The sequence below is a fragment of the Stomoxys calcitrans genome, chromosome 2 (assembly GCF_963082655.1).
Source record: "Stomoxys calcitrans chromosome 2, idStoCalc2.1, whole genome shotgun sequence".
Taxonomy (NCBI): domain Eukaryota; kingdom Metazoa; phylum Arthropoda; class Insecta; order Diptera; family Muscidae; genus Stomoxys; species Stomoxys calcitrans.
In genome coordinates this window covers 208,365,139-208,385,687 of record NC_081553.1, presented here as the reverse complement: position 1 = coordinate 208,385,687, position 20,549 = coordinate 208,365,139, and the positions used below count along the sequence as shown (strand labels likewise).

At 33.7% G+C, this 20,549-nt stretch overlaps 1 protein-coding gene across 20 annotated transcripts in view; it reads right to left on the bottom strand.

The window, feature by feature from the left end:
- Positions 1-9,842, bottom strand: part of LOC106083592 (casein kinase I) — a 77,026-nt gene extending 67,184 nt beyond the window's left edge. For 12 of the 20 annotated variants that reach the window (XR_001220686.2, XR_001220687.2, XM_013246711.2 and 9 more), the window contains exons 1-2: positions 9,613-9,842; positions 5,852-5,911 (exon numbers count right to left, since the gene is read on the bottom strand). Coding sequence is in view for 18 of the 20 variants with exons in the window: in XM_013246711.2 (XP_013102165.1) it covers positions 5,852-5,911; positions 9,613-9,724 (172 nt within the window). In the remaining 2 variants the exon portion in view is untranslated. The remainder of the gene's footprint in view (positions 1-5,851; positions 5,912-9,612) is intronic. The other 8 variants (XM_059362339.1, XM_059362332.1, XM_059362334.1 and 5 more) reach the window with 1 other exon arrangement.
- Between the last annotated feature and the right edge of the window lie 10,707 nt (positions 9,843-20,549).

Sequence of the window (20,549 nt, the reverse complement as noted above, 5' to 3'; positions counted from 1 at the left end):
ATATTGGCCATTTTTGGCAAAATTTGATCATTTTTATATATGATGGCCCATTTTGCAGAGATAATGGCGCACTGTGGCCAACTGGGAAATAGTGGGCTGAAACCGTTTACAGGAAATATAATATGGACCACGTTCTTTCCGAATCTATTAAAGAAACCAAGACATTGGCCATTTTTGGCAATATTTGGTGATTTTTCATATGTTGCCCCATTTTACAGAGATAATGGCCCACTATGGCCAACTGGGAAATAGTGGACTGAAACCGTTTACAGGAAATATAATATGGACCACGCTCTTTCCGAATCTATTCAATTTTAAGCCCTAAGTATTAAAGAAACTAAGATATTGGCTATGTGAAGGAAAAACCCAAAAATAACCGATCTAAACCATATTTGCAAGGACGTCAAAAAGTAAAACACAGCACACTGTGTCAAATTTCAGAGGAATCGAGCAATAAATCCGTTTTTTGTGGCCCTTAAGCCTTAAATCTGGGGATCAATCTATATGAGAACTTAAAATACAATCCGATCTAGACCATACCCCATGGGCATATTGGGGATATTAACACAACTCACTGTGCCGAATTTTAGCTCAATATTTCAATTTTGGAGGGCGGTAGCGTGATTACAACAGACAGACGGACGATCGAATGGTTTTAGAATTTTATGACGAGAAATGTGTAAACAGAACTACTAAATTTAATATACCCTCTTTCCCATGGCGGGGGATATCAAAATGCAATTTCGCTAAAAATCTACCAACATGGGGCGTCCATCCGACCAAACCCTATAAATTGAAATTACATCCCAAAACGAGGCCCAAAACGGCAAAACTGCTTGTGGAGCAAGTCGTCCTGTTCATATTCAGATGTGTGCTTTACAACCTACTTAAATTGGGTTGGTATGGAAAGCACCACCATCCATTTGACGAAGCCCGCTGATGAAGATTCGTGACGAATCCGAAATCACGATACAGGTAACCGGTCAAATGCTTTTAAGCAACATCATATATTTTGCCTTACCTTTGAGAGGTCTTTGCTGTGCCTTTTTTTGTATAGAAAGCATTGAACAAAATGGTCTATAGTCGCACAATATCCTGCAATGGAATCAGAATTAAACAAGTAAAAGTGTGCTAGGTTCGGCCGGGCCGAATCTTATATACCCTCCGCTATGGATCGCATTCGTCGAGATCTTTTCCCGGTATTTCTTTTTAAGCAACTCTTTTAACCTGAAGAAGAGATCAGTTTATATGGGAGCTGTATGAGGCTATGAACCGATTCAGACAATATTTGACACGTATGTTGAAGGTAATGGGAAAAGCCGTTGTACAAAATTTCAGCCAAATCGGATAATAATTGCGCCCTTTAGAGGCTCAAGAAATCAAGATCCCAGATCGGTTTATATGGCTGCTACATCAGGATATGGACCAATTTGAACCATACATACCACATTTGTTAAAAGTCGTAACAAAACACCTCATGCAAAATTTCAGCTTAATCGGATAATATTTGCGCCCTCTTGTGGCTCAAGAAGTCCAAACCCCAGATCGGTTTATATGGCAGCTATATCAGATTATGGACCGATTTGAACCATACAGTTGTTGGAAATCATAACAAAACATGCCATGCAAAATTTCAGTCAAATCGGAAATGAATTGCTCCCTGTACAGGCTCAAGAAGTCAAGCCCCAGGTCGGTTTATATGGCAGCTATACCAAGTTATTCTAATATACCAGGTTATCCCAATCCCAACCCAACTACACCAATAAGAAATATTTGTGCAAAATTTCAAGTGGCTAGCTTTCCTCCTTCCAAAAACAATGCGCTTTCGACAGACAGACGGACGGACGGACATGGCTAGATCGACTTAAAATGTCGACTAAGACGAATATTTCGAGGAGTTACAAACAGAATGACGAAATTAATCTGAACCGATTTCGACCAAACTCAATATAGATATTGTGGTAATCATAGAGGAAAACATTATAAAAAATTTTGGCAAGACTGGTCACTACAGGCGTTTGCTGTGGCTCTATTAGTAAAAATCAGGAGCTGAACTCAATAACATTCACCAGTAATGTCGAGAGTCAAAAGAACATCCTTCCGGCCAAATTTCGTTAGAAACGGTTAACAAATGACGATTATATATAGAAGCTATATCCAAATCTGAACCAATTTTTTACAATTTCAATAAAATGTATATGCCAAATGGAGGCCACTGTAGCGCAGAGGTTAGCATGTCCGCCTATGACGCTGAACGCCTGGGTTCGAATCCTGGCGAGACCATCAGAAAAAATGTTCAACGGTGGTTTTCCCCTCCTAATGCTGGCAACATTTGTGAGGTACTATGCCATGTAAAACTTCTCTCCAAAAAAAGGAGGCTCCTTATCATTGAGCTTAAAACTTAAATCGGACTGCACTCATTGATATGTGAGAAGTTTGCCCCTGTTCCTTAGTGTAATGTTCATGGGCAAAATTTGTATTTTATATGTCAAATTTGAAGATAAACGGATGAAAATTGAGACCTGTATGTTGTATACACATTAAAAGATAGACAGACATATAGACGGACATAGCCAAATCGAATCAGAACGTAATTCGCGTCCACATTTTGCGGATAGTGGAATGCTCCATACGGGGTAGATGCAACTGCAGTCGTCGGCAATCAGCGGTATCGAGTGGAGAGTCTCCGTGAGAGGCCGGGTGACAACGCATTTTGCTTAAATACTGAGTGCCCATGATATGATAAACAATGGCATCATGTTCCCGCGGCGATCGGTCTTATAGACCGGAACGAGCTTACTCGCCTATAAGAGCTTGACGAGGATCGCCACCTCCACATGCAAATGTGACTACAACAACAACAACAGAAAGTAATTCTGAGTCGATCGGAATACTTATCAATAAGAAAAAATTAAAAACAAAAAAAAATCTAAAAATCAAAAGAAAAAATTAAATAAAAAAAACAAATAAGAACAATAAAAATAAAAATTAAAATAAGTAGAAAACAAAAACAAAACTAATAAATATAATAAAAATAAAAAAAATAAAAAAAAAATAAAAAATAAAAAAAAAAAACAAAAAAATCAAAAGAAAAATTAAATAAGAACAAAAAACAATAAAAATTAAAAACATAAAAAATTAATTTATAACAAAACCAGTAAGGAAAGGCAAAAGTCGACTATGCCCTATGTCCTACACCTACCTTACAATTATAAATCCGGGCAATAGATGTAAGTATATGAGAACTACATCTTAAACCGAACTGATTTTTTTAGAACAGATCGTTTGAAAATTGTTGTTACTTCGGTCACATAAGTGCAAATCCGGCGATAAATATATATGAGAGCTATATCTAAATCTGAACCGATTTTGATGAAATCTTGCAGATATGTTAAAATCAGTAACAAAACAATGCATGCCAAATTTGCGCAGATCGGTTGAAAACTATAGTTACTACAGCCATTAAAGTGCAAATCGGGCGATACATTTTATGGGAGCTATGTCCAAATCTAAACCGATCTTGATGCAATCTGGCGGATATCCTGAGATCCGGAACAAAATAATCCATGCCAAATTTCGTGCAGATGGGTTGAAGATTGTAGTTACACGGCCATTTAACTGGAAATCAGGAGATACATATATATGGGAGCTACATATAATCTGATCCGATTTTAATGAAATCTTGCGGATATGTAACGATCAATAACAAAACAATCCACGCCAAATTTTGTGCAGATCGGTTGAAAATTGTAGTTATTACGGCCATTAAAGCGCAAATCGGGCAATACATATATATGGGATCTATTGGGTTGCCCAAAAAGTAATTGCGGATTTTTTAAAAGAAAGTAAATGCATTTTTAATAAAACTTAGAATGAACTTTAATCAAATATACTTTTTTACACTTTTTTTCTAAAGCAAGCTAAAAGTAACAGCTGATAACTGACGGAAGAAAGAATGCAATTACAGAGTCACAAGCTGTGAAAAAAATTTGTCAACGTCGACAACCAATATATCTAAATTTGGGCAACCCAATATATCTAAATCATATCCGATTTTGGTGAAACCTTACAGATATGTAAAGATAAGTAGCAAAACAATCCGTGCCAAACTTTGTACAGATCGGTTAAAAATGTAAAAAATTTTGCTACTACGGCCATTAAAGTGCAAATCGGGCGATACATATATATGAGGGCTATAACTAAATCTGAACCGATTTTTACCAAAATCAATAGAGTTCGTCCTTGAATCAAAAAAATGACATGTGCAAAATTTCATGAAGATTGGGCAACAAATACGACCTGTACCATGATTACAAAGAAACATGGACTCACTGACGCATAGACGGACATGGCTAAATCGAATCAGAAAGTGATTCTGAGTATACTTATCAATGGGTCTAGCTCTTCTCCTTCTTAGCGTTGCAAACAAATGCACAAACTTATAATACCCTGTACCACAGTACAGGGTATTATAAGTAGTAAAATAAGTAGAAAACAAAAACTTGACTTAAAACTTAAAAAAAAAATAAATATATATAAAAAAAATGAAAATGTATAAAAAAAAATAAAAATATATATAAAAAAATAAAAAGATATACAAAAGTAAAAAAATATAAAAAATAAAAATAATTAAAAAAAAAATAAAACAAAATAAAAAAATAAAAAAAATAATATAAAATAAAATAAAAATAAAAAAAATAAAATGAAATAAAAATTAAAAAATAAAGTAAAATAAAAATATAAAATAAAATAATAATATAAAATAAAATAAAAATATAAAATAAAATAAAAATATAAAATAAAAATACAAAAATAAATTAAAAAAATATAAAATAAAATAAAAAAAATAAACAACAAAAAAAATAAATTGAAAATAAAATATAAAAAAGATCAAATAAAATAAAGAAAATAAATAAAATAAAATAAATTAAGGAAAGAATTAAAAAAAATAAATTAAAAAAAAATAAAATAAAAAAAAAATAAAATAAAAAAAAAAATAAAAAAAAATAAAAATAAAAAAAAATAAAAATAAAAAAAAAAATAAAAAAAAAATAAAATAAAAAAAAAATAAAAAAAAAATAAAATAAAAAAAAAAAATAAAATAATAAAAAAAAATAAAATAAAAAAAAATAAAATTAACAAAAAATAAAATATAAAAAAAATAAATATAATTAGAAATTGAGTAATAAAAGGTCAATTAAAAAACGGAAAGTAAAAATAAAATAAAAAAAAATTAATAAAAAAATATGAAACAATAAAAAATTAAAAATATAATAATAATAAATATAAACAAATTATAAAAATCAATAATAATTAAAAAAAAAATAATAAAACAACTAAAAACTAAACACAAAAAATTAAAAAAAAAACTAATTCATTGTCCTATATATGGTTTACTACACTGATAAACAACTTGTTAACCCACAGATGATAAAAGGTTAATATTGCTAATACCAAAAGCCTAAAAATGCCTCTGCTATAAATACAGAAGCTTTAAGATGTGATTCAAAATATTCAATGTTATCTTATGTAAAAAACCAATTGTAATTTTGTATGACTAGGCCATATAAGGCATTTATTTCACTACTAAGATAACATTTATACAGCAACAATCATTCAAACAAACATCCCCATAACCAGCACAATATAGTGACACTTATAAATAGTGACGTAACTACTTGTCCTGAAACACAAACAGGCAAACAGACTGACAGACACACATATAGACAAAAATTAATAGAAGGACCGTATGAACGCAAGTCGAACATTAATCTGATTGTTGATTGATGGGATCATGTGCCTTGCATATGATTCGCAAATTCTTGATTATTTACATGTTCAACGTTCATACCTGCTGGATTAATATTACGGGCTGAATAGGCAGTTTGCGGAAAGAAGCACATACGACGACCTGTTGAATAATATTTAGAAAAAAAGAGACAAACATATTTGAATATTGGCTATTGAAAAACAATGTGACATGTGGCATGCAAGTGTTTTGTAGCATGTTTTCGAGTGCCGGTAGATGAAATTTCTTATGACTTCCTTCCAAAGTAATGGTGGGGAATATCCAAGAATAAAAAGATAATTTATTAATGACACCCCCATCTATTTTCAAATGTCTACAAAAAAAGTCTTAAGGGGAACGACACTTCCCAAACCGAAAGAACACAAAACAAATCTTGCTTGAAAATTCGCGGAATTTTTTTCACCGTGTGTATATTATCAATGTCAGAAGATGTGTATTTTCTTTCCTTCCTATTATAATTATTTGAAAAGAAAAAATCCCCAAAATATGTATTTACATATATATGTATGTATATATAATAGTATGTATAATATATGGCATCGGTATATAAAAATATTCTCAACGTCATCAGGGGGATATTTTTGAATAGGAAATTATGTCATTGCATGAATGTTTGTTCAGTGCTGTAGAAGTTTATTTACCTTTTTGCTAATTGATGAGGCACATATACGCAAATTTTGTTTGGTTTGGTTTTGTTTTGAGCGAGCATCCCCCTATCAATTTTGCTCATACAAACAATTGATAATGAATTAAAAAATTACTTAATCCCCTAGGGTGAACTGAATAATACTTAAATGTCACAATCAGCTGATAAAAATTAATACCGTTACTCTCTATGGATAATTATTGTTGTTGTCATGTTATAGGATAGAATGTACAGATTAGGCAACATCGAATGAACAATATTCTAAAAATTTCTCTAAAAACAAAATTTCAATGAAATTTTCCCTAAAGCCTAGTACTGATTTCGACTTTTTGACCCAACAGCTGTCAAAACGCACAATAAGGGCGGGTTTCTCATTGAAAAAAATAAAGATCGTGTTAACTAACAAAAACATTAATTTATCGTGGGGATAAACCTCCTGTTAACAGATTTGGTTTTTTCCTACACTTTTAATGCAGAGACATACAATAAGTCAAGATACTGTATTCCAATTGCGACTTTTGGATGGCAGATGTCGTTAGTAAAGAAAAGCCCCATCTTTCAGTTACAAGTAGTGGTCGACAGATGTCGTTGGTCAAAATGGATCCAATCATTTTTAACGATTTTTCTTAAATTTTATATATTAAGTGTAATTTTGCATCTGGCAGCCGTTAAATAAATATATTTATCGATTAAAATAGTCCGCACATGCATTGTACATTTTATAGATTATGTGAAAGTGGTTCCATCCCAATAAATACAATGCCATCTATGCGTTCAAAATTATCCCTAATCGACTTTTTCAAATTCCGTATCTTTACGTATTGTATGTCTTTGTTTGAGGTAATTTAGAAGATATGGCAACATTACGCAGCAAAAATTTGCACAGACATTTACGGAAAGTCATTCATTTTCGAGTAAAGAAGAGTTTGAGAGCGAAAACATTTGGAGAATTTTGCAAATGAAAGGATTCAAAATTCGCTTGAAGTTTGTTCCTCCGCAGAAGTTTCTTACTCTTTTGCAAATTTTTATTGACAAATTGTTACTGGATAAGTACCGTCATATTATGCAGCATTCGGTAGACAAAACACAGCTGTATTTATCGGAACGATAAAGGTGGCGTTGCATACTATGCATACTACGCAAAAGTTAAACAATTTTTAACTTTGACGCCACAATACACTACTTCACGTATGACAACACAGAATGACGCTCGAGTTCAATCGACAAAGTTGAAAATTCTTTAATTTTTGGGAGTCGCTTTTATGGGATTTGTTTCCAGAGTTACATTTTTAATATGTACGCAGAGTATGTAACTCCACCTTAAGTCACTAACCGGCACTTATCTGCCGGTTAAGGTTTATCGTTAGGATAAGCAATAAGCATATATTCTAAAAACGCAAATCCGTTAACCAGGCGAATATCGATACGATAAATTGTAACCGGAAAACCTGCCCCAAAAACTTTTGCGAAATGACTACGAACTTTTTTCGAATAAGCAGTACTAAGTTCTTTTTACAAAATAATTTCAACATGTTGCTGGCAACATTCACAAATTTCGTAGTTTTTAAATGTAAATTTATATTGAATGCAGGCAACAATGACAATCAGTTTTTAAGCGTTGCCAGTTAAGAAGTGTTGTCATTTTTTCGTGTTATTTGTTTGTGTATAGATATTATGGATAATGAAAGACGCTGCACGCGATCATAAGTCTATATGACACTCTAATCGCTGGAAATTCAACAAAAACTCTTGCTCCAGTGCTCCATTTAACTTGGAACCATTTGTGTAAGTAGAAGGACCGGAGAAGTTCGGGAAGCTTCCAGCCCAAAGCTCCCTCTTCTGGAAGATAAACTCGCCATCGAAGAAAAATCCGCCCGGCATACAGTCCTTCGCTTCTCTCGCTATCGGCCTTCCGCAGGTTAAACGAATGCGTGAAATCCGAAAAGCGCCCTCCCTGAATCAAAAGGCAGTCCTCACCACCACGACATCCACGTACAAGTGCAAAGATCTCAGATCAAGTACAGAATTCGGTGCTGCTCTCGGACCATTTCTCCTCGCCCCCGACATCAGCATCGACACAATACCCTGTACTTCATCATCATATCGCATAGACTCACCATATCCAGGACCCGGTAACACAAAAGGACCCATATGTGAAAATCGGTACGACGAAAGGGTCGTCTAAGTAAAACGACAGGGTCGTCTGAGCAAAAATACTGCCCGAAAATTTTCACAAAAATACTCTAAACACCTATTTTGGAAAAGATAGTTTCCACATTGGCATTTTTTAGTAATCTTGCGTAGAAAGGCTCTTTCGGCCTTTCTGCATAGCTGATTCGGATCCCTACCCCCGAGAAATATTATAACATCGTTTGCGTAGCACACTCGTTCAAATCCCTCCTCGGTCAGCATGCGTAATAGGTGAATCTTCGTGGTCACCCACTTTGCGCGACGAGACCATTATGTACATGAAATCAAAGCCTAGTGTCACATCCGATTCGTATGTTTCGTTGTTTGTTTTGTGTGTCAACGCACCATAGTGTGCAAACGCACCATAAAGTACCTGGTATCAATTTGACTTCACATCAGGTTAATCTTTCTGCAAATTATAGTGAATTTTCTTTGAAGAGGAAATGAGGACCAAAATGAAATCATAAGTCTAGCGTCACTTCTGATTTGTATGTTTTCTTGTTTTATGACAACTCGTCATTCTGTGTGAACGCACCATAAACTATGAATTGACATCACATCAAGTTATTGTTTATGTTTTGCTATTTGCTTTGTATGTGAATGCACTATTCTGTGTGAACACGCCATTATGGACATGGAATCAAAAATCTGACAACATTATTTTTTATTTAATGTCACATCAGTTTAATCTTTCTACAAATTATAGTGAATTTTCTTTATAAAAATATAAGGCACCAAATGAAATTATAAGCCTAGCGTCAATTTAAGGCTGACAACGTTGTTTTTTACTTAATGTCAGATCAGGTTAATCCTTCTTCAAATTATATGCAGACAGGGCTTATCACAATATAACTCATAAGTTCATAGACAACTCTTATTGCAATCATAATCCCCAAAAATATGACCAATGTAATTTGATGTTTAAGTGTATATTGAAAATTGTCATATATGACTTTTTGTAACTTACCTAACCGCAATTCTCCAAAATTACCACAGCCAATTTTTTTACCGACACGAAAATTTGGTCCGACCATAAGGACCCCGGTTGAGGTGCTTACTGATTGGCGGGCGGAATACATGTTGCCGGAACTGACTGCGTTTCGTGCAGGAGCTGTGCCGCTACCCCCGCCGCCGCCTCCTCCTCCCCCGCCGCCTCCACCGGCTCCGGATGTCCCTGCAGGCTGTGTTCCACCACCACTGAAAACAAAAACAACAAGGAAACATTTATAAAGACAAAAGCCACAAACTATTGAAAGTTAAGAGGAATATAAAACAAAATTAATTATTGTTGAAAACTAAAGAAAAAACTAATTCATGCTAATAAATGGCAATGTTGGCGACACGTTCATGATAATGATGAAGACAAAGCACCAAATCAATAACATTCCTTTTGTCGGGGTTAAGTTGTAATATGGGTCAGTAGGGGTAGTAGTAGTAGTAGATTGGATGGCAAATTTTCATCGCTTTTAGTTCTTCGTTATTACCAATATTTTTTGATTTTATTGAATAATTTCGGTGGCATTTGGAAATGTGAACTGTATTGTTAAAATCGAAAGGAAAATAAACAAACAAACACAAAGGTAAATCGATTTTCGTTTTTTTGCTTTGGTTGTTATAAATAAACAAAGTATTGAACACATTGTCTAGTAGAAGTTGTACCCACTTTTTCAATGGCACATCATCATCACCATTATCATTGTTGTTGTTGCTGTTGTTGGTGTTGTTGAAAAGGAACTCCTGACGCAACATCATAAAGAGCGAATAAACTATTAAGTTCTTTTGTTAATCCCCAAGATATAATAGTATTTATTTAATAATTTTTAAACCTATTTTGTAGTTCTATAGATTTTATTTCGAAAAAAGAAAGAAAAAATAAAAAAAAATTCATTAAAAGTTGATCAAGTTTTGACATTTAAACAAAGTGTCAAAATTTATTGAAAAGAGATTAAGTCACATTTTGTCAAATTAAATTAAAGAAACACATATTAAACGAAAATGATATAAAATTAAATTCCTAGAAAATAGACATTTTGTCTCTCTATTCGTTTGCCAATTGATTTAAATCAGCTGTTTTATAAATCAACTGCTTTAAATGAAGTGATGAGTACATCGAGTGACAAGCTTCACTTAAGGCCTAGTGAACACTAAGAGTGTCAAAATATACTGATTGAAAATGACGCAAATAGGAGAAAGATCAAACCAATTTAAAGAGAACTGTCAAAAGTTCAAAAAAATTGGAAGTTGGCTGATTTTAGGGAATCCTTGGGCTAAATGAAAACAAAATGTTTTTTTTTACATTTTCTTAGCATAACTGATTCCTGTTTGGGGTTAACATAAAAACAACAAGTAAAAGCGTTCTAAGTTCGACCACGCCGAATTTGGTACCCACCACCATGGATTCCGCTAAAAATGTACCCTTATTAAGTAAGTTTGTATTTCAATTATTTTGGTCTCAAGAAGTCATATCGGGGTATCAGTACTTAGGAGGGCCTATATCATCATAAAGACCGATTGGATAAAACTTGGCACTGATGTTGTCATAAGTTATGAGTTTTGATCCAAATCAGGTGAAAATTTAGGCTTCTAAAGGCTGAGAAAATCAAATCTGGGGATGGTTTAACATGGGGGCTATATCTGTTTGTAGACCGATTCAGATCATATTCAGCAGGGATGTTGGAGTCCTAGTTCCAAATTTCAGCCAAATCAGACGAAAATTTTGGCTTTTAACGCCTGAAGAAGCCAAATCTGGGGATCGGTTTACATGGGGGCTATATCTGTTTATAGACCGGTTCGGATTATACTTGGCAGGAACTCAAGTCCAAATTTCTGTCAAATCGGACGAAAATTAGGCATCTAATGTCTGAAGAAGCCAAATCCAGAGATCGATTTATATGAGGGCTACATCTGTTTATAGACCGATTCAGAAAGTACTTGACATGGATGTTGGAAGTTATAACACAAGCCCTTGTACCAAATTTCAGCCAAATCGAAGGGTTCAAGAAGTCAAATCAGGTGATCGGTTTATATGGGGGCTATACCCGCTTATAGACCGATTTGGATCATACTTCTTATGGATGTTGTAAGTCGTAACTTAAGGCATTGTCCCAAATTTCAGACAAATCGGATGAAAATTTAGGCTTCTAAGGGCTCAAGAAATTAAATCGGGGTATCGGTTTATATGGGGGCTAAATCCAAATCTGCACCAATATGGCCCATTTGCAATCCCCGACAATCCCCGATTCAGAATGTCGAGACGATCCAGAATATATATTCTTTATGGGGTCGCAGATCAATATTTCGAGGTGTTACAAACGGACTGACAAGATTAGTATTCCCCATCCTATGGTGATGGGTATAAAGACATTTTGTATCCTGTATATGTAGTTGTTAATTATTCATTCACTCTGGAAAGTTTGAACAAAACATTGTTTTCCTTGAAGTAATAATCCTCAAAAGCATTTTTGGCAATAAAAAGACATCATATGTCATATCACCAGCATTCATTTTGGTAAATTATGTTGTTTGCGTAATGGTATTACATATATCTAATATGGAAGAGCTATATTTGCTAATAATTGTTCATGTCTGCACAAGTTGAAAAGCGTTTTGTCCACGCTTTTATTGAATGTCAAATTTCCATTCAGTGAAGAACTAATTACCACTAATGAAAAAGTTTACACATATTTTTTCGCTATTTTAAACCCCATAAGGTGGGGGTATACTAATTTCGTCATTTCGTTTGTAACTCATCGAAATATTGACTTGAGACCCAACAAAGTATATAAAGCCATGTCCGTCCGCCTGTGTCTGTCAAAAGCACACTAACTACGATGGATTAAAGCCAGACGCTTGAAATTCTGGCCCATTTACAATCTCTGTCGGCTGAGATTGTAAATGGGCCAAATTGGCCCACTTTTTAATATAGCTGTCATATAAATCGATCTCCCGATTTAACTTCTTGAGCCTCTAGAGTTTGCAATTCTTATAAGATATGGCTGTTATTTTGCTAGTGGTGTTTTGTTATGACTTCCTACATCTTTGCCAAGTGTATTTCAAATTGGTCCATGACCTGATATAGCTGCCATATAAACCAATCTCCCGATTTGACATCTTGAAACTCTAGAGAGCCGTATTCTGATCCAATTTGAATGAAATTTTGCACATGTTGTTATATTTTGACTTTCAATAACTGTGCTGACTAGATTTGGCTGAAATTTTGCACCTAGAATTTTGTTTCGACATCCAACACACACTTTGATCCTATATAACTTAATTGAAAAAATTATTAAAAAAAAAAAACTTGTCAAAAAACTGAACTTAATACCTACCCAAACAGTGTATCGCTAAATTGAGTCTTATGGCCACCTTTACAAAAAAGCATTGGGAGAATATATTTTATGGGGCTATATCGTCAAGTGGACCCACGCGCATCATATTTCCCATAGGCGTAAGTGGTATTACACGCACTAACTGAACATTTTTGCAAATTTGTCAACAAACTTTCCATTAAAGAACAAGAGACTATTCTCTCATCCCACAGAGTACAGGGCGAATCAATTTTACGTTTAATAAGAAAATTGAAAAATAGGGACCTTTATACTTTTTGTTTTGGTCAGGAAAAGATACTTAAAGGCCTAACAAATTAATAAAATTGAGAAACAGTATGACAACATTATTAACACATTTTTTTGAATTTTTTAGTTATGATTTTTACAAGCGTGTTTTTTTATGCACTCTATAAAGTTTGAAACACAAGAAATTTTAACACTCTTCTTCTCTAATTTATTGGCATTTCTTAATTAGCGACTGTGCAAATGTCTTCACAACGACTTTAGGAAATATAACGGTTTTTCTTCTTTACTTCCGCAAACAATTAACGTGTACAAAATACCACCTTGAATATTTTGAATTCGGTCGTTTTTGAACCTTCATCATTATTCATTTTGGGTAAATTGAACAACTCAGCGGGGAGCAAGAAGAGAATTTTTTTATTGCTGCTTTGTTGTGTGGCGGCTACATATGAGTTTTTTTTCCTCTACGGTACTACTACTCTTTGGCGATGGCAAAATACTTTGAACTAACATTACACTGTTTTACACATACAGACATGCATTCATATGTATGCAAGTATATAAGTAATGTAGATTGCATAGCTTGCTTGCAACGGGGCAAAAATTCATCAAAGCCTCTTTGCAGTAGTTATGTATGATGTGCTCTGACATTGAACTACATTTTAGAATTCAATGCCTCACTTACTTAGTACAGGCTGGCTGTGTGTGACCCCTAAACATTGTAAAATAAAACATGATTTACACAATTGTAAAAGGGGTATGAACGGGCTGGAGATTAAGATTTTCGTATGTTTCATGGGATTTTAAATCAGGACGCTCACTCACTCATAACCACCACAAGCGCGCAAATATAGTTTTGCATACTTTTGTGGGTGGGGGCATCGCACAATACGTTCCCCGTTCAGTTGTTGAATAGTCTCAGGGTTGCAGCATTACGTTACGTGTAGTCGTTTGTTTCTATACGTTTAATTGGTTCGTTACTTTACGATTCAATAAAATGTGTTTTATATGGGTCTCTTTTCATTCTCTTTCTCAGACAAGCAGTGTTGCCACCCAAATTCAAATACTGCATTGCATTGCAGCCCGCCTAGCAAACATTAACGTATGTCAATGTTATAATCCTCACAAATGCATTGGAATATTTTTCAGCTGCGTTTATATCTCACAATTATGAAGTTTGTTAGTATTTCGGTCATGCGATCATTCTAAAAGATTATGCAATTAGCGGAAAGCCATTTTGTTGGATTATGAAAGGTATTAAATACAAGTAAAAAAGGTACCGGGTCGAATCTTGGGAGTCCTCAACCATGGGTTCTGCTCAAAATTTCAACATAAATTTAGTTTAAGGGCTTATGTGTACTTTACGTACACTAAAAAAAAATACTTTCTTTGGGGCTACTTCAAGTCATGGCAAGAAGCCTGCGACGTTGGAAGAGAGCCAACATTGGACAGGAAAGAGCAACCATTTCGGCTGAAATGTGTGGCAGAGTGATCGAAAATTGGGACCAACATATTGACAGACGCAACTTGCCGCGGTGGCCATATGAACGAAATCAAGTTCCTGTTATAAATGTTTTAATTGTACTTCAAATAATAACGTTTTTGAAAAAAAATTATCAAGTCCTTATCAGAAAACCCTATATGTATATACTCTGTGAGAATCATTTTTTGTCCTAACTTTTCCTAAGATTCGAGCTAATGATAAGCACACTTTATTCAAAGATGATCAATTTATCAATTTTTTAAGTTAACATTTTCTTTGGTAAAAGAATTTTCCTTTATGTTAAGGATTTTTATTTTAAATGATAGGTTAAAAGATCCTTAAATTTGCGTCTTGTTATTAGAGATAAAAATCTGGAATGAAGGTTAAAATTTCGTTAAAAGTTAAGATGTTGACATTGGGACAAGTCAATAGTGCACCTTAGTTAAAAGATCCTTAAATTTGCGTCTTGTTATTAGAGATAAAAATCTGGAATGAAGGTTAAAATTTCGTTAAAAGTTAAGATGTTGACATTGGGACAAGTCAATAGTGCACCTTAGTTAAAGACGTAAAATAACCTTAGAAATAGGAGCGTCTTTAAATGTTGTTTTTTGAGGTTAAGATGCTAAGTTTAAAAACAATTTTGAAAATAATAATTGGCAGTCATCTATGTAGTAAAATAAGAAACATCAACAATCGAAATTTGAAACGGATGGCCGTGTCCGTTGGTAAGTAGGAAATTAAATTTGAAGACAGCATCTTTATTTTAAAGTTTGTGACCTTTGGCTCATTTTCATTGCGAAAATCGTACAAATGTGGAAAAATCTTAAATGTTGGCCAAATATTTTTCTGTGTAGGAACCAAGTTTTTGCGGTGGTACAAACGGGATTGCTAAATTTGTATACCTCCCTCCGAAAAAAAATGAAGTATGGAATTTTACTAAATTAAACATCAAACCGATGGCTCTGTTTAAAGTACATGATTCTACTAACAGCTATATGGGAGCTATTCAAAATCTGAATCCGATTTGCAACCCCCAACGACCTACATCAATAAGAAATATCTGTGCAAACTTTCAAACTTTATTTGTTCGACAACTATAGTGATTTCGGCAGACGGACTGCCAGACATTACTAGATCGACTTAGAATGTCAAGACGATCAAGAATATATATACATTATGGGGTTGTATATCAATATTTCAAACGGAATGACTTGATTAGTATACCCCACCATTCCATGATGGTAGATTTAAAAATTAAAGCGGCAACCATGCTCGTAATCTTTGTTACACTATGCTACTCTTGCTCTCTTTCTATGAATTCATCCAGATTGTTGTGGTAGTTTCATTTTAGGTTCAGTTCAAATGCTGCTACCTCACTACAAAACGTTTTTATCCACTTTATTTCTTCTTTTTCGAACTTTTTGATGACTCACTACAGTTGTTTGCTTGCTCCATTGTTATGGACGATAACTTTAACTTGACGCCACCACGCTGTTTGGAGTGTCGCACGCAGTAGCGAAGGTAGGCAAGCGACGGTAGGAAGACAACATTCAGCAAATGTATAGGACAAATGGTATGAACGAAAACCCTGCTGCTGCCCTGCTCCTTCTCGCGTTATTTATGTATTTTTTTGTGTTACTTTTTTGTTTTTGATTGCTGCTGTTGCTTTTTGTGTCACACGGACCCGTCCGTACGTAGCGTAGCAAGTTTTCATATTTCCCAGATGTTTGATGGTTGCCTGATTTTTTCCGTCAAGCTACTAGAGTGAGTAACAATGTCATTGTCCCTTAAAAGAACCCCATACTCATGTATGTATGCATTAGTATGTACGTACCTACATACTTATATTTTTGGTGGTTTATATGTTTGCAAGTGTGCACAAACATATAAACGAAACAGTTGCAGACAAGTCTATTGCGGAGTTACAATAGCTTTGAACCCCTACTTAATGTACAAAGAACTATGTGGAACTAACTCCTTCGTGTTTCTGAAAACACAGCACATTTATTTTAGAAAGTCAACACCATGGGAAAACTACTCAAGACAACAGCTGATCCAGGAATGACAGTAGTTTAGTTGATATATTTAAAAAATTGCATTTTACATCTTTTGGTATATAATTACTCAGCAGAAGGCTGTAGCAGAGAAAGAGAGGGATAGAGAAAATTAAACATTTCAATAATTGAAAATCCGCAATTTGATACCCGATTCTTTTCTATGTTCATAATAATCATCCCTTTCAGACACAGCTGTATTAATCAATTTAGTATTTTTTCTTTTTTTAGTGAGCACCTAATGTCTCATTTTTAGAACTGGACTTTCAACCTAATTTAAAGTCGCTAATATTTTGTTCTGGCAACATAATTGCATATATAATACGCAGCTATAATATTATGAAAAGTCGATTTACTATGAATGTAAAAGTACTTAAAACGCAAAAAATGCTCAAAAAGATAAGTAGATATGTATTTATTCTTTCTTTGAAAATAAATTTGTTGCATTTGTGCGTCATCTGAAGAAATCCGCTATGGCAAAAGCCTTTATCGACTTTTTAATACTTCCCAAAAAAAATTATTACGCAATAAAAACTGTATAACTTGCGCATGAAGTGAAACAACAGTTTGGCCAAACACTGTCTCTATAGGCCTACCGAAGAAATGCCAAGAGACTGTTAAAGGCAATTATGACGTGAACGGTGGGTAGTTGCAAGAGAATTTTTGTTTTATTTTTCCTACATTTTTTACAACTTCGATGATAATTTTATGTAAAATTGATGGAAATCGTCAATTTACCATATTTCTTAGAATTTTTTAACATTACATTTGCATTTTCGAAAAATAAAATACAATCAAACCCTTAGTCGATGAATATAATTTCATGCGAAATTAAATTGTAGGCGGATACAAAAAAAACAAGGTGGATTTAAAATTTGACGTTAGCAAGTAGTTTGTCACAAACCAAAGAATGAGGTTAAACTAGCAATAACTGAGTTAAAGTATTAGCAGACAGCAAAAGCCTATGGATTGCCAGCCGGGATATATAAGACTTAAAGCGATATGCTTATATGGGATATACATTCGTATACATAAATATCTGCTTGTAAAGGGTGGTTAAATTTTAAAGGCCGATGTTGATTTTGAATAACTTGTTGATCGATTTTGTATCTTCTATCGTTCCAATTCAGTTAGGCTGAAACAGCGAAATGTCAAATGAAATGCAGAAAATAACTTGACATTCAGATTGAACATTGGCCCTTAAAATATAACCACCCTTTATGCTCTATATTTGCTCGGCACATGCTTGTCAAACCATTACACGTGTGGTTGCAATATATTATTATAACTATTTATGTTGCGATACACCAACATTTTGTTCACTTTTAAGGGTTTGAGTTCGCCAACAAAAGCCGTTTGTGATTTTCCTATTATTATTATTACACTTGAACTCCACCACGAATAACATTATTTTTATAACATGATTTTGAGCTGTCAATAAAACAAATAACATTTCATATAGACGTCATTTGGAGTTTGGCAGATATACCAGAGCGAACTTTTTCGCTACCCTGCATAAACCGATCGGAATCGCAGCCTGAATGGTGCCATTCTTATTCGATATGTACAATTTTTTAAAATTCTAAATTTTAAATTTAATGTAAACCACACCTAAACGTCAAGTTTATTCTGCATTTCATTTGACATTTCTCAATTACAGACTTATTTAATTTGAACATGGAATCGATTGTGTGAGCAACGCATTAAAGTTATTCAAAATCAACAGCGGCCCTTAATATTAAATCACCCTTTAGTTTCTGCTCACAATTAGAAATCGGTCAAGGAACTCCAATACGTTATATGCATTAAGTATGGCTGGAGCTTTTATTAGTTTTTGCCCAATCTTTTTTATATAGCAAATCAGAGATGGGGAAGCCAAAAGTTTCTTAAACTATGAACATACAACTGTAACATTCGTAAACATTTAAGCATTTAGGGAATAGCATAAAACAATTTATTGTTCACAACAAAGTAGCGATTGGTTGTGTTAAAGCAAACACTCAACAACAACAAAACAATTTGTTTTACTAATTAGTCAAGCAATAGCTAGCTATTATTTTCTTTTTTACTTTCGTTCCAAAAGTAGAAAAAAAGTTTGGAATATTTTTTTTTCGTTACTGTGTAATACTTTGCCAAAATATTAACATTGGCACAATAACAACAAACGAACAATCAAAATTACCAGCACTGATTAGCAAACGTCGACGAAAGAGAGAGAGAGGGGAGCAATGTAGGTTTTGCTTCTTTTTCTAATTGATGGTAGTAATGGCTTTAAGTATAATGTGGCATGGCAACTCTGCTTACTCTAATTGATTCATTAATACCATCCGATTGATATGTTATTTGAGTTATTTCGATCTTGATTTGTGAATAATTATATTGTACCTCACACCATAAATGTAAATGTTTATCTTTTTGGTTATGTGACTAGCCAAAAATTTATACAACATATATATACCTACCTACCTACATAAATTTATAATTTCACATGTCTGTATGTATGAATGTATGTACGTACATTTGTTTCTCTCTTCTAATACCGGTTTTCATCTAATGCTCAAAATTTTTGTTATTGTTTACATATAACCCGGTCTCTTTTGCCCGGTCATTGATCAGTGAGAGAGCAATTCACTCACAGAAATGCAAGAGCCAACATCAACTGATACATTCATTATGAAGAGAAGAAAAACAACAACAACAGACATGCTATCACGAACAGAAGTGTCGTATGATGATGAATCATAGTGTGAATTCATACATAGAGCCATTCCACAAAGCGGCATTTTAGAGTAAGTACTGTTTATAGGCAAAGAAGATATCAATATTCAGAATAGCTAACATAATGTATAGAAATAAATGTGGTAAATGCGTCAATAAACAGCTACAATGATTGTGTGTCATGTGCGTGTTGTATTTTATTTTTTTAATTCCACTCTATTTCACTGATAATAAATACTAAAAACAGCGGCCATGGTTGAATAAGTTAATCGTTGCTATAGTTCAACTTGCAACTAACTCTGTTCTAAAACGTATTTGGCTAAATGGCAATACTTATTAATTAGGGTTTTTGCTGTATTTTTTACCCCTTGCCATGTAGGGGGTTTAAAAATGAGATTTGAAGTTATTCTGAAAAAAAAACACGGAGGAAAGAAGCCAGCACATATTGACTTTCTTAATGTTCATGTGGCCACTAAACGTTTTGTTTTATCCAACAATGAACAGTGTTGGACAGTTATTTTTTGTGTATTTTGCAATTTAAAAATGTTTGATTAAAAACTTTTGAAATGCTCAAAAGCAAAAAAAAAAGCTCAAAAAAATCTTTAAAATATAATAACGACCCTGACAAAATGCATTTCAGTAAGTTTGGTTAATTCAAAAATTAAAGAAAGATAAATGCAAACAGAAAAGCTATTAACAATGCAAATTGAGAGAGTAATATGAGAGGCTATACCTCAGTGGAATAAATGGCAAGAGTTCGACACACGACAAACACATGCACAAAAACACATGTATAAAGGTATTTTATGCGTACAAAATGTATAGGTCATCTGTGTAACATCAACATCTGCACAACAATGTTGTAAGTACCGGCAATTTTTGTTTTTACATCAGTCACAAATATGACGATCGGTCACATTCAGGGTGAACAGTTAAATAAATACACATTTCCTTCTCTCGCTTTTATTTTTGGAAAGAAAACAAAAAGTTCAGAGTTATGAACGATAAAGAAAAAACAAGTTTTTTTGTACATTTGTAGCAGTGTGTGTAAAGTTCAATTGTTTTGAGCTGCTGCTTA